The sequence below is a fragment of the Saccopteryx leptura genome, chromosome 3 (genome assembly GCF_036850995.1).
Source record: "Saccopteryx leptura isolate mSacLep1 chromosome 3, mSacLep1_pri_phased_curated, whole genome shotgun sequence".
Taxonomy (NCBI): domain Eukaryota; kingdom Metazoa; phylum Chordata; class Mammalia; order Chiroptera; family Emballonuridae; genus Saccopteryx; species Saccopteryx leptura.
The window spans coordinates 330,045,121-330,058,193 of NC_089505.1; the positions used below are offsets into that span (position 1 = coordinate 330,045,121).

General features: G+C 39.6%; 1 protein-coding gene across 2 annotated transcripts in view; it reads right to left on the bottom strand.

The window, feature by feature from the left end:
- Window positions 1-13,073, bottom strand: part of RAD54B (RAD54 homolog B) — a 142,751-nt gene that overhangs the window by 120,737 nt on the left and 8,941 nt on the right. Inside the window, exons 1-3 of one of the 2 annotated variants that reach the window (XM_066379132.1) lie at window positions 12,214-12,311; window positions 8,037-8,184; window positions 1,813-1,984 (exon numbers count right to left, since the gene is read on the bottom strand). In XM_066379132.1, the coding sequence (XP_066235229.1) occupies window positions 1,813-1,984; window positions 8,037-8,184; window positions 12,214-12,299 (406 nt within the window). In that variant the 5' untranslated portion in view covers window positions 12,300-12,311. Of the gene's footprint in view, window positions 1-1,812; window positions 1,985-8,036; window positions 8,185-12,213; window positions 12,312-13,073 lie in introns of those variants that run through there. The other variant, XM_066379134.1, reaches the window with a different exon arrangement.

Genomic DNA, 13,073 nt, shown 5'->3' on the forward strand with positions numbered 1-13,073 from the left:
GGTTCTTACAGTGTTCTTCCCCCAGTTACCTCTCTCTCTGAATGACAGGCAGGAAGGTATCAGGAAGCTGGCTCAGGTTCCCCAGTCCAGTGAATATATCACATCAGAGAAAGATTTAGGGATTACGAATTGAGTAAAGTAACTCCCTCTTCAATTTATCTTAACTTTCTTCTCATATTTAGCAGGAAAAAAATATGAAACCACAGAACACAAATAAAACCCTAAATCAGTAACACAGAGTATATTATACTGTAGAATCTAAATATCATTCTTTGGTAAAAAGATGATTACCAAATTACCATGATTAAAAAAAAAGAAAGAAAATAGGTACATGAATCATTATCTGCCACAGGCTTGACAGTGAAAAAGAAAAGCTAAAAAGAAATGGGATATGCACCTAACAAAGATGGAAGGAAAAAAAGAGGGAGGAAAGTAAGGTGGAAAGAAATAGGAGAGAGCAAATGAGTGACCGTGGCAGCAGCTAAACAGCCATGGCCTGCCTGAGCTGTTTCCACGAATCTCCCTGAATTGGTGCCAGCTCCAAAAGTCCCTCCCAACTTTTAAAGTTATGAGGAGACTAAATGGCATCAAGGAGCCTGACCCAGTTGGGAAAGACAGAATTCTTTTCTGCTCCAACAAGAAATGAACCCATTTATAGGTAAAATTAATAAATCATCACCAAGCTCAAGAACTTCCTTCAAAAGGGTTAAGTGCTTAAGGCATTTTTTGTTGATTTACACTGATATCTTGCGGATGACAGTTATAATTCTAAAGACCAGCAGATGGGGCTGTCTCCCTGAGTATGTTTATTATTCAACCAAAAATTTAGAAAAATGTAGTCTTGATGTCACCTTTCACAAGGCCAAATAAACATCAGTGAACAATCCTAATTATTTTTTAATTACCTGAAAAATACCGATTTTTCTTTTTTTGACAGAGAGAGAGAGGGAGAGAGACAGGGACAGACAGGAACAAAGAGAGATGGGAAGCATCAACCAATAGTTGTGGCACCTTAATTTTTCACTAATTGCTTTCTCATATGTGCCTTGACCGGGGGACTCCAGCTGAGCCAGTGACCCCTTGGTGAAGCCAGCAACCTTGGGCTTCAAGCCAGAGACTTTTGGGCTCAAGCCAACAACCATGGGGTCATGTCTATGATTCCACACTCAAGCCAGTGACCCTGTGTTCAAGCTGGATGAGACCACGCTCAAGCCAGCGACCTCAAGTTTTGAACCTGGGTCCTCAACATCCCAGGCCATTCATTGCGCTACAGGCAAAAAAATATCAATTTATTACAGATATAAAAAGAACTATAATAAATATTTTAACTCAATTCAACAAAGAGGGGAAGAAACATTTGTTAAATGCTTGGGTTTCCTGCAATTAGAAACTTTCATAATTCTCATCTAACTGATTTGAAGTTACTCCATAAATTAAAAGGAATTAACAATTTTACTCATTTCAAGTTCACATCTCCAATTTTAGTCCTGTGAACACGTTCCTTAGAAATTTCTTTTCAAATCTTTAAACACATTTTGGTAGTTGAGGAAAAGTCCATATTTGACCAATAAGTTTATAATGAACACTAGTAGTCATACACCTTTTATAAAGTACAAGATTTTAATTGCATGGTTATTAATTCAATCATTAAAGATATATTATAACAAAAAAATTTGAATTGCCAACAATCTAACAGTACTTTATCAATAACTTTCAAATGTAACATATTCATTCTTATAAATAATCAATTTAAATAGTAATGTTATAACACTGGTCAAGGGTAAACCTGATTAATAAAAAGTACAGTCTTACCTGTATGATGTAAATTTAATGTTGCCATTGTTGCAGATGTTTCAAAACAATCTTTTCCCCTGTAATTATCCCTGTGATTCATTTCTCTAGCATTTTCTTCAGCAGACAGAAGATTTAAACTACATATTCTGGGATCACTTTGTAATTGAAGGGAAGTATTATTTGCAGCAACCTAAAAGAACAAAATATGTATTTTAAGCAGAAATTCAATCTAATTTTCCATATTTACATAATAGATTTCCTAAATTAAAACATGATCAGTTTTATACCTATACCTATCTACAAATAGGGGATATTTAAAAATAAATTTAAAATCCAATTCTTATTTTTTTAATTACTTTTAATTATGTCTAAAAGCTAAAAGACATAAGAGAACAAAAATGTGCTTATAATTTGAGTGTATTTTTTTTTAATTCTTCCACTGATAGAGAGAGTGGAAGAGAGAGAGAGAAGCATCAACTAGTTCCATTTAGTTGTCTACTCAGTGATTGCTTCTACTACATGCCCTGACCAGGGATCCAACTTGTGACCCTGTGCGCTGAGACGATGCTTTATCCACTGAGCACCTGGCCAGGGCCTGTAGTGTATTTTAAAAAAGGCATAACATGCTATTCTCGTAGTCAATTGCTCTTTTTCTTGCTAAATTTCTCAATATTAAAATCAACACTAAAATACTATAATTTTATATACTGGCAGTGTGTTATTTTTTTTTTAATATTTGAATTATATTTTAATTTTTTTTATTTTATTTATTCATTTTTAGAGAGGAGAGAGAGACAGAGAGAGAGAAGGGGGGAGGAGCTGGAAGCATCAACTCCCATATGTGCCTTGACCAGGCAAGCCCAGGGTTTCGAACCGGCGACCTCAGCATTTCCAGGTTGACGCTCCATCCACTGCGCCACCACAGGTCAGGCCAAGTGTGTTATTTTTTTAAAGAGCCCTTGTATTTTAGAGACAAATACTAAAATATTTACAAATGAAAAGATATTCCTGGGATTTGCATCAAAATAACGAATGGGAAGGAACTGGGGAGGAAGCTGGAGAGGTAAAAATGAAGCAAGACTGGTTATGATTGACAATTGTTGAAACTAGGTAATGGTATATGGGACTTCTTTATACACTATTTTCTTTATTTTTGTACATGTATTAGTTTTCTGTTGCTGCTGTAAGGAATTACAAAAATTTAATGGTTTAAAACAATGCAATTTCTTGTTTTATACTTCTGTACATTAGAACTCTGACCTAGCTCTCACCTGGGCTAAAAGCAAAGTTAGCAGCAGGGCCACATTTCTCTCTGAAAGCTATAAGGAAGAATACATTTCCTTGTCTTTTCAAAACCACCCAGACTCCTTGGCTTGTAGCCCCCTTTTCCACTTCAAAAACAGTTATGTTGCATCTCCTCTCTGACTCTAACCCTCTCTTTTGTCCCCCATCTCAAGACGCTTAACATTAATCACTTAGTCAAAAAGTTCCTTGTGCCATGTGAGGTAACATATTCACAGGTTCCAAGGATTAGGACATGAACATTATTAGGGAACCATTTCTTTGCCTATCACAGTATGTCTTTTTTTTTTCTTTTCCAAGTGAGAAGAGGGGAGATAGACTCCCACATGGTCCCCAACCAATACGTGCACAACTGAGCAATTTTTAGCACCAGAGGCAGAGGCTCCAGGGGGCCATCCTCAGCGCCTCGGGCTGATGCACTTGAACCAATGGAGCAATGGCTATGGTAGGGGAAGAGAGAAAGAAAGAGAAAGAAAGAGAAGGGGGAGGGGTGGAAAAGTAGATGGTCACTTCTCCTGTGTGCCCTGACCACATGCCCGGGAATCAAACCTGGGACATCCACACACACACCAGGCTGACAATCTACACTGAGCCAACAAGCCAGGGCAGTATGTTTAAATTTAAAAAATAATAACGCACAATTGTCATACCTCTATAAATATTCATTATAATAAATTTCAGAGCCCTGGTCGGTTGGCTCAGTGGTAGAGCGTCAGCCCAGCATGTGGATGTCCCAGGTTCAATTCCCAGTCAGGGCACACAGGAGAAGTGCCCATCTGCTTCCCCACCCCTCCCTCTCTCACTTCTCTCTCTCTCTTTCTCTTCTCCTCTCCTCCTGCAGTCATAGCTCGATTAGATCAAGTTGGCCCCGTGGCACTGAGGATGGCATCAGGCGCCAAAATATGGCTCCAACTGCAATGGAGCAAGGGCCCCAGATGAGAAGAGTATCAACCCCTAGTGGGCTTGCCGGGTGGATCCTGGTCAGGGCACATGTGGGAGTTGGTCTCTGCCTTCCCTCCTCTCACTAAATTAAAAAAAAAAAAAAGAATAAAATAAAAAATAAATTTCAGAGACATTAAAAAATCTATCTGATATTTTAAAGTAAGTCAGAGTAATAAACTAATGGAGGTCATAAATTTTATTTTTTGCAACATTTTATTTTGATATAATTTCAAAGTTATAGAAACACTGCAAAAATAAGATAGTAAAGTCCTATATACCCTTTACTCAGATTCACATTTGATTACATTTTCTTACATTTACTCTCCCTCTCTCCCTGCCTGCCTCCCTCCCTCCCTCTGTCTGTGTGTGTAAACATTTCAAGGTAAGCTGGAGGCACTGTGCTCCCTTCCCTTTAAATACTGCAAAGTGTTATAAAAGGCCACATTGTAGTATGATTCTATTTATATAAAATGTCCATAATAGGCAAATCCAGAGACACAGAAAGCAGATTAACGGCAGCCAGGAGCTAGGGGACTCAGGAATAATGGGGAATGAGCACGCTGCGGGTAAGCTGTCTTTGTGCAGTGATGAAAATGTTTTAAAATTGATTTTGGTGATTTCTATACTATATGTGTATAGTAAAAACCACTGAACTGCAGTAGGTAGATTGCACAGTATGTAAACTGTATTTAAATAAAGCTGATTGAAAAAATAAAAATAATTTTGAAAAAGAAAACTTATTTAAAACAAACAACTATGTATTCTCCTTACATTGTGGCCAGAATTCTAAACAAATGTAGGGTAAAACATAAGCAAAGGCAAAGTCATAAAATAGTAGATATTTACAATAACAAAATGACAACCAATTAAAAACCTGAAAGGACTGAGTAGACATTTCTCCAAAGAAGACACAGACGGCCAATAAGCACATGAAAAGATGCATAGCAGGCCTTGGCCAGTTGGCTCAGCGGTCGGCCTGGCGTGCGGGGGACCCGGGTTCGATTCCCGGCCAGGCCACACAGGAGAAGCGCCCATTTGCTTCTCCACCCCCACCCCCTCCTTCCTCTCTGTCTCTCTCTTCCCCTCCCGCAGCCAAGGTTCCACTGGAGCAAAGATGGCCCGGGCGCTGGGGATGGCTCCTTGGCCTCTGCCCCAGGCGCTAGTGTGGCTCTGGTCTCAGCAGAGCGACACCCTGGAGGGGCAGAGCATCGCCCCCTGGTGGGCAGAGCGTCGCCCCTGGTGGGCGTGCCGGGTGGATCCCGGTCGGGCGCATGCGGGAGTCTGTCTGACTGTCTCTCCCCGTTTCCAGCTCCAGAAAAATAAAAAAAAAAAAAAAAAAAAAAAAAGATGCATAGCATCACTAGTCATTACCACAGAGAAATCCCACTTCACACAAACTAGAACTGGATAATGAAAACAACAAGCTCTGGCTGGGTAGTGCTGTTGGTTAGAGTATTATCCTGATATGCCAAAGTTGTGGGTTAAGGTCACATACAAAAATTAACCAATAAATACCAGAATTAACCATAAACAGTGAAACAAAAAATTGATGTTTTTCTCTGTCCCTCTTCTCTCTCTAAAATCAATCAATAAATAAAACTTAAAAATTAAAAAAAAATTTAAAAAAACACCCCCATAGTGATGGAAAGAGCATTGATTTAAAGAAGAAAAGAAAAAAAAAAAACCTGACCGCTGGTGACACAGTGGACAGAATGCTGACCTGGGACACTGAGGTCACTGGCTTGAACACAGGATCCCTGAAAGGATCCCACGGTTGCTGGCTTGAGCAAGGGGTCACTGGCTCAGCTTGAGCCCCACCCTCACCCCGGTCAAGGGATGTATGAGAAGCAATCAATAAACAACTAAAGTGACACAACTATTAGTTGATGCTTCCTATCTCTCTTTGTTCCTCCCCATCTCTCTCCCTGTCAAAAAAAAAGAAAGAAACAGAAAATAACAAGTAATGCTGAGAATGTGGAGAAACTAGGACCTGTCTACATTGCAGTAGGAATGTAAACTGGTACAGCAGCTGCAGAAAACAGTTTGGTAGTTCCTCAAAAGACGCCCCAGCAATTCTACTCCCAGGTATATACCTAAAAGAATTGAAAACAAAGGCCCAAACAGAAACTTGTAGGCAATGCTCATAGCAGCATTATTCACAATACCCAAAAGCTTAAACAACCAAAGTTTTATCAAGTAACAAAAAAATAATAGAAAAACAAAATATGGTATATACATACAATTGAACATTATTCAACCAACAAACAACTAAGTTCGAATATGTTACAATATGAATGAACCTTGAAAACTTTATATTAAATGAAATAAGACAGACACATAAAGGGCTAATACTTTATGACTCCACCTATATGAGGTACCTAGAGTCATCAAATTCATGGAGACACAAAGTAGAACAGTGGTTACCAGGGGATGGGTAGAAGGGAGAACATGGAGTTCTTAATGGTTCTAGTTTCTGTTTAGGGTACTAAAAAAGTTTTAAAAACACATAGTGGTGATTAGTGCACAACAGTGAACTTAATGCCACTTACCTCCACACTTAAAAATGGCAAAATTCCTGGCCTGTGGTATTGAAGTGGATAAAGCATCAGCCTGGAATGCTGAGGTCACACTGGTTCAAAACCCTGGGCTTCCCTGGTCAAGGCACATATAGGAAGTAACTACTGGGAGTTAACACTTCCCACTCCTCTACTCCTCTCCCCCGTCTCACTCTCTCTCCTCTCTCTCTAAAATCAATAAATATGAAATCTTAAAAAAAAAGAAAAATAGCCTGACCTGTGGTGGTGCAGTGGATGGAGCGTCGACCTGGAAATGCTGAGGTCACCAGTTCGAAACCCTGGGCTTGCCTGGTCAAGCACATATGGGAGTTGATGCTTCCAGCTCCTCCCCCAACTCTCTCTCTCCTCTCTCTCTCCCCCTCTCTCTCCTCTCTAAAATGAATAAATAAAATTTAAAAAAAAAAAGAAGTGGAAACCACAAATGTATCTGCTTTTTAAAAAAAAAAAAGAAAAATATTAGTAGACTTTAATCTCCATAGTATAAATGGGTTAGAGAATTGTTGAGCAGAAGTGTGGATAGCCCATTTTATATACTCTCAATATATCTTCTATATACTGAAGACCAAAAACATCCTTTCTCTTAGTAGTAAAGAGCTTATATAATAAGACTGCTTCAATCGCCCCACAGGGGCTTACCAGGTGGGTCCTGGTCGCAGTACATGCAGCAGTCTATCTCTATGCATCCACATTTCTCACTTAAGAGAAAAAAAAGACTGCTTCATTTACTTTTTTACAAGAAAAATGAAAGCGAATGCCCAGAATAGTGACATAAATCCTTACTTACAAATTTCTTCTTTCAATTGCCTTCTCTCAAGTTTTCACTTATTCATATGATATCTTTAAAAAGAACACTAATCAGAATAATTTTTTACAAGAACCTCCACCCCTTCCCTCACAGAGGTATTTTTCACTGCTACGAAAAGTTCATTTTGTGGACTCAACTGTGTGTTATTCCTTTAAAAATTTTTGTCTTTATTTCTAAGGTTTGCGGAGGACTTTGTCAGAAATGCTGAAAATTCTTATAGGCAGTAGTATTGTTAATTCTTTTTTCTTTTTTTTTTTGTGGCAGAGAGAGAGAGTCAAAGAGAGGGAGAGATAGGGACAGATAGATAGGAAGGGAGAGAGATGAGAAACATCAATTCTTCATTGCGGTTCCTTAGTGGTTCATTGATTGATTTCTCATATGTGCCTTGATGGGGGAGGGGGACCAGCAGACTGAGTGACCCCTTGCTCGAGTCAGCGACCCTGGGCTCAAGCTGGTGAACTCAGGGTCTCAAACCTGGATCCTCCACATCCCAGTCCGATGCTCTATCCACTGCACCACTGCCTGGTTAGGCGGTAGTATTGTTAATTCTTTAAATGGCATTTTTTATTAATACATCCTTCTCCATATTATGCTTCCTTTACTTTTTCTTTTTTTACCTCAATTAATTGTCCATCTGGATCCAGCTTTGTAATATCATTCAGACTTGGATTACTTCTTGCTGGTGGTATAAATTTTGGTTTTTTGAAGGGTTTCCCCTGCAACTGACTTGGTGCTGCAGATCGTCTCATATTCGGCAACACTAACCTGAAAAATACCAAAACCAAAAATCACCCATAAATCTGATTAGAATAACCTCCAAATATAAAAATAGCTCGTCACAACCATGACATCTTTAAAAATACAACAGAATAAGCCAACAAATAATTTTAAAAAACAAATGTAACAGCTCAAGATATCATTTTTCATCATAAAGGGCTTCTGAAAAGAATTTAAGATTTATATTGAATAGTGTAAACTTGAGTATATATCAGTTTTGATAATACTGCAAATTAGATATGATGATACAGTCTTTAAATGGAATTTATACAGTAGTTTCCTTTTTCACTTCTTTTCCAAGTGAGAAGAGGAGTGATAGACTCCCGACTGCACCCCAACCAGGATGCACCGAGCAACCCCCATCTGGAGACAATGCTCTGCCCATCTGGGGCCATGCTCCCAACCAATCTATTTTTAGCACCTAAGATGGAGATTCCACAGAGTCATCCTCAGCACCTGGCCCGGTGCACTCAAACCAATCAAGCCATGGCTATAGGATGGGAAGAGAGAAAGAGAGGGAAGAGAGAGGGGGGAGGGGTAGAGAAGCAGATGGTCACTTCTCCTGTGTACCCTGACCAGAACTTGAACCTAGGACATCCACATAAGAGCCGACGCTTTACCATTGAGCCAACTAGCCAGGGCCAGCCAGTAGTTTCAAAATCAAAAGAAACATAATTATTGACATACATATATGAAGCAGGTTGTTTTTCTTCTTATTCCACTAATCCATAAACTGCATGAAGGTAGCAACCATGCTTGTTGTTTTCATCATTCTATAAGCACCATCAACCATTATGCCAGATACATTACAATTACTAACAAATATTTTTGAATGAATGAATAAAATCCCTGGCAATTCAAAAAACAAATTTACAATTCAATTTATTTTTACTATCCTATTTCTGTTCAACACAGTGGAATTTTTTTAAGTATATAAATCAAGAGAATAACACTAGGTTTCCTAACTTTTGTTCAATATTATTTCTGCCAGAACTGGACAGGGGAAGACAGATGGAAGACGAGATCATTCCATATGCACATCATGCTTCTGCAAGCACTCCAATTCAAAGCTATTTCACAAAACACTATACAAGATTAGCCATCACCAAGGATGTACATGGCTACAAAATTTTTTTTTTAATTTTATATTTTTTTGTATTTTTCTGAAGTGAGAAGCGGGGAGGCAGAGAGACAGACTCCCGCATGCACCTGACCAGGATCCACCTGGCTTGCCCATCAGGGGGTGATGCTCTGCCCACCCAGAGCATTGCTCTGTTGCAACTGGAGCCATTCTAACACCTGAAGCAGAGGCCATGGAGCCATCCTCAGCACCTGAGCCAACTTTGCTCCAATGAAGCCTTGGCTGCGGGAGGGAAAGAAAGAGAGAAAGAGAGAGAGAGAGAGAGAGAGAGAGAGCGGCGAGAGGGGGAGGGATAGAGAAGCAGATGAGCACTTCTTCTATGTGCCCTGGCCAGGAATCGAACCCAGGACATCTCACACCAGGCTGACACTCTACCACTTAGCTAGCCAGCCAGGGCTCGCTACCAAAATTATTTAACCCAGAAATTCCACTTCTGGGAATTTATCCTAAGGAATAATCAAAGATATACTCAAATATTTAGGTATAGGCCTGACCAGGTGGTGACGCAGTGGATAGAACATCAGACTGGGATGCAAAGGACCCAGGTTGGAAACCTCGAGGTCTCTGGCTTGAGCACAGACTCACCAGCTTGAGCAGTAGGTCGCTGGCTTGAATGTGGGATCATAAACATTACTGCATGGTCACTGGCTTGAGCCCAAAGATCATTGGCTTGAGCAAGGGGTCACTTGCTCTGCTGGAGCCCCCTGGTCAAGGCACATATGAAAAAGTAATCAATGAACAACTAAGGTCCCGCAACAAAGAATTGATGCTTCTCATCTCTCTCCCTTCCTGCCTATCCCTCTCCATATCCCTCCCTCCCTCCCTCTCTCCCTTCCTCTCTCTCTCTCTCTCTCTCTCTCTCTCGCGCGCTAAAAAAAAAAAATAATAAAAAATAAAGATTTAGGTATAAGAATAATTATGCTAGCATTACGTGTAGTTGAGGGGGATATACTTAAATTAAATGTCCATACACAGTACTAGATAAGTGAATTATGTTATACCCACACAATAGAATATACTCTCTTCACACACTACGAAAACTGTAATACAGCAGTTTCCCAAGCAAGACATGTTCTCTTTCCCTCTAGGCCAGGGGTAGTCAACCTTTTTATACCTACTGCCCACTTTTGTATCTCTGTTAGTAGTAAAATTTTCTAACCGACCACCGGTTCCACAGTAACGATGATTTATAAAGTAGGGAAGTAACTTTACTTTATAAAATGTATAAGCAGAGTTACAGCAAGTTAAAGCATATAATAATAATTACTTACCAAGTACTTTATGTCAAATTTTCGCTAAGTTTGGCTGAATAAATCTTTATAAAACAACTTACTATAGTTAAATCTATCTTTTTATTTATACTTTGGTTGCTCCACTACCACCCACCATGAAAGCTGGAACGCCCACTAGCGGGCGGCAGGGACCAGGTTGACTACCACTGCTTTGAACAAACTTTCCCCTATAGTGTTCAGAATATGATTTCTCATTTTTCTTTGCTTGATTAATTCCAACTTATCCTTTAAAACACTTAACACTTAGCCCTCTTTACTTCCTCCTAAACACTTAAAGGCTCTTCCTCCATGTGCACTATCCAAGCACTTTTCACACTAACAAAATTTCTTATTATTTACCCTAAGCTGTAAATTCCTGGATCAGACATTAAGTCTAATATTCCACTCATCAGTATACTGCCACTATCAAACACAAAGATATTCAGTCTCTGTTATGTGAATGACTCCCTATTAAAGGGGGGGAAATGTTTAATAACATTAGAAATGTCTTTGATATATCAAATGAAAAATTCCTAAAAAAGTGATTATAGCCAGGTTGTAGAATACAATGTTGATATACAAGTCAATCACTTTTCTATATACCAGTAAAAAACAAGTAGAAATTAATATTAAAAGCACAATACCAAACCACTTCACACCTATCAGATTGGCTATTATCAACAAGACATGTAATAACAAGTGTTGAAGAGGTTATGGAGAAAAAGTAACCCTCATTCACTACTGGTGGGAATGTAAACTGGTACAACCACTATGAAAAACAGTATGGAGGCTCCTGAAAAAATTAAGACTAGAGTTACTATATGACCCACCAACCTCTCTTCTGGATATGTACCCAAAAATTTTGAACATTTATTCACAATGATATATGCACCCCTATGTTCTCTGTCACATTATTCAGGGTGGCCAAGACATGGAAACAACCAAAGTGTCCTTCAACAGATGACTGGATAAATAAGGCGTGCTACATACCATATTTTTCGCTCCATAAAGCACACCTAACCATAAGACACACCTAGGGTTTTAAGGAGGAAAATAAGAAAAAAAAAATTCTGAACCAAATGGTGTGTTAAAATATTTAATAAAATACAGTATTTTTCGCTCCATAAAACGCACAGGCATTTTCCCCTCCACTTTTGGGGGTAAAAGTGTGTCTTATGGAGTGAAAAATATGATACATACAGTGGAATAGTACTCAGCCATAGAAAAGATGAAATACTTTCTTTTGTGACAGCATAGATAGATCTTATATCACGCTAAGCAAAATAAGTCAAACAGAAAAAGTTAAAGACCACATGATTTCACTCACTTGTGAAAAAAAACTGAAAACCACAATTGAACAAACAAGAAAAACAAACAAACAAACAAAAACTCAGAAACACAAACAACAGTACACTGGTTATGTGAGGTAAAGGGATGGGGGAATAGCAAAGGGAACAAGGAGTCAAATGTGGTGACAGAAGAAAATCTGACTTTGGGGGATGAGCACAAAATGCAATATACAGATGATGTACACTTGAAACCTATATAATTTTAACCAATATCACCCCAAAAATTTTAATTTAAAAATACACAATACTGCCTGACCTGTGGTGGCGCAGTGGGATAAAGCATCGACCTGGAACACTGAGGTCACTGGTTCGAAACCCTGGGCTTGCCTGCTCAAGGAACATATGGGAGTTGATGCTTTCTGCTCCTCCCCCTTCTCTCTCTCTCTCTCTCTTTCTCTTTCTCTCTCTTTCTCTCCCTCCTTCCCTCTCTCTCTCCTCTGAAAATTGAATAGTCTTTAAAAAATAAAAAATGCCCTGGCCGGTTGGCTCAGTGGTAGAGTGTCGGCCTGCCGTGCAGAAGTCCCGGGTTCGATTCCCCGCCAGGGCACACAGGAGAAGCGCCCATCTGCTTCTCCACCCCTCCCCCTCTCCTTCCTCTCTGTCTCTCTCTTCCCCTCCCACAGCTGAGGCTCCATTGGAGCAAAGATGGCCTGGGCGCTGGGGATGGCTCCATGGCCTCTGCCCCAGGCACTGGAGTGGCTCTGGTCGCAACAGAGCGACGCCCTGGAGGGGCAGAGCATCGCCCCCTGGTGGGCGTGCCAGGTGGATCCCGGTCAGGCGCATGCGGGAGTCTGTCTGACTGTCTCTCCCCGTTTCCAGCTTCAGAAAAATACAAAAAAAAAAAAAAAAAGTTTAAAAAAAATAAAAATAAAAATACACAATACCATTTACATTAACAACCCAAGAAATGAAATAAGTATATATCTAACAAAATACACATAAAATCTAGATGAGGAAAACAACAAAACTATGCTAAATGAAATCAAAGAACTAAATAAATAAGAGAGATATATTCTATGTTCATGGATAGGAAAACTCAGTATTGTCAAGATATCAATTCTCTAGCCTGACCAGGTGGCGGCGCAGTGGATAGAGCATCGAACTGGGATGCGGAAG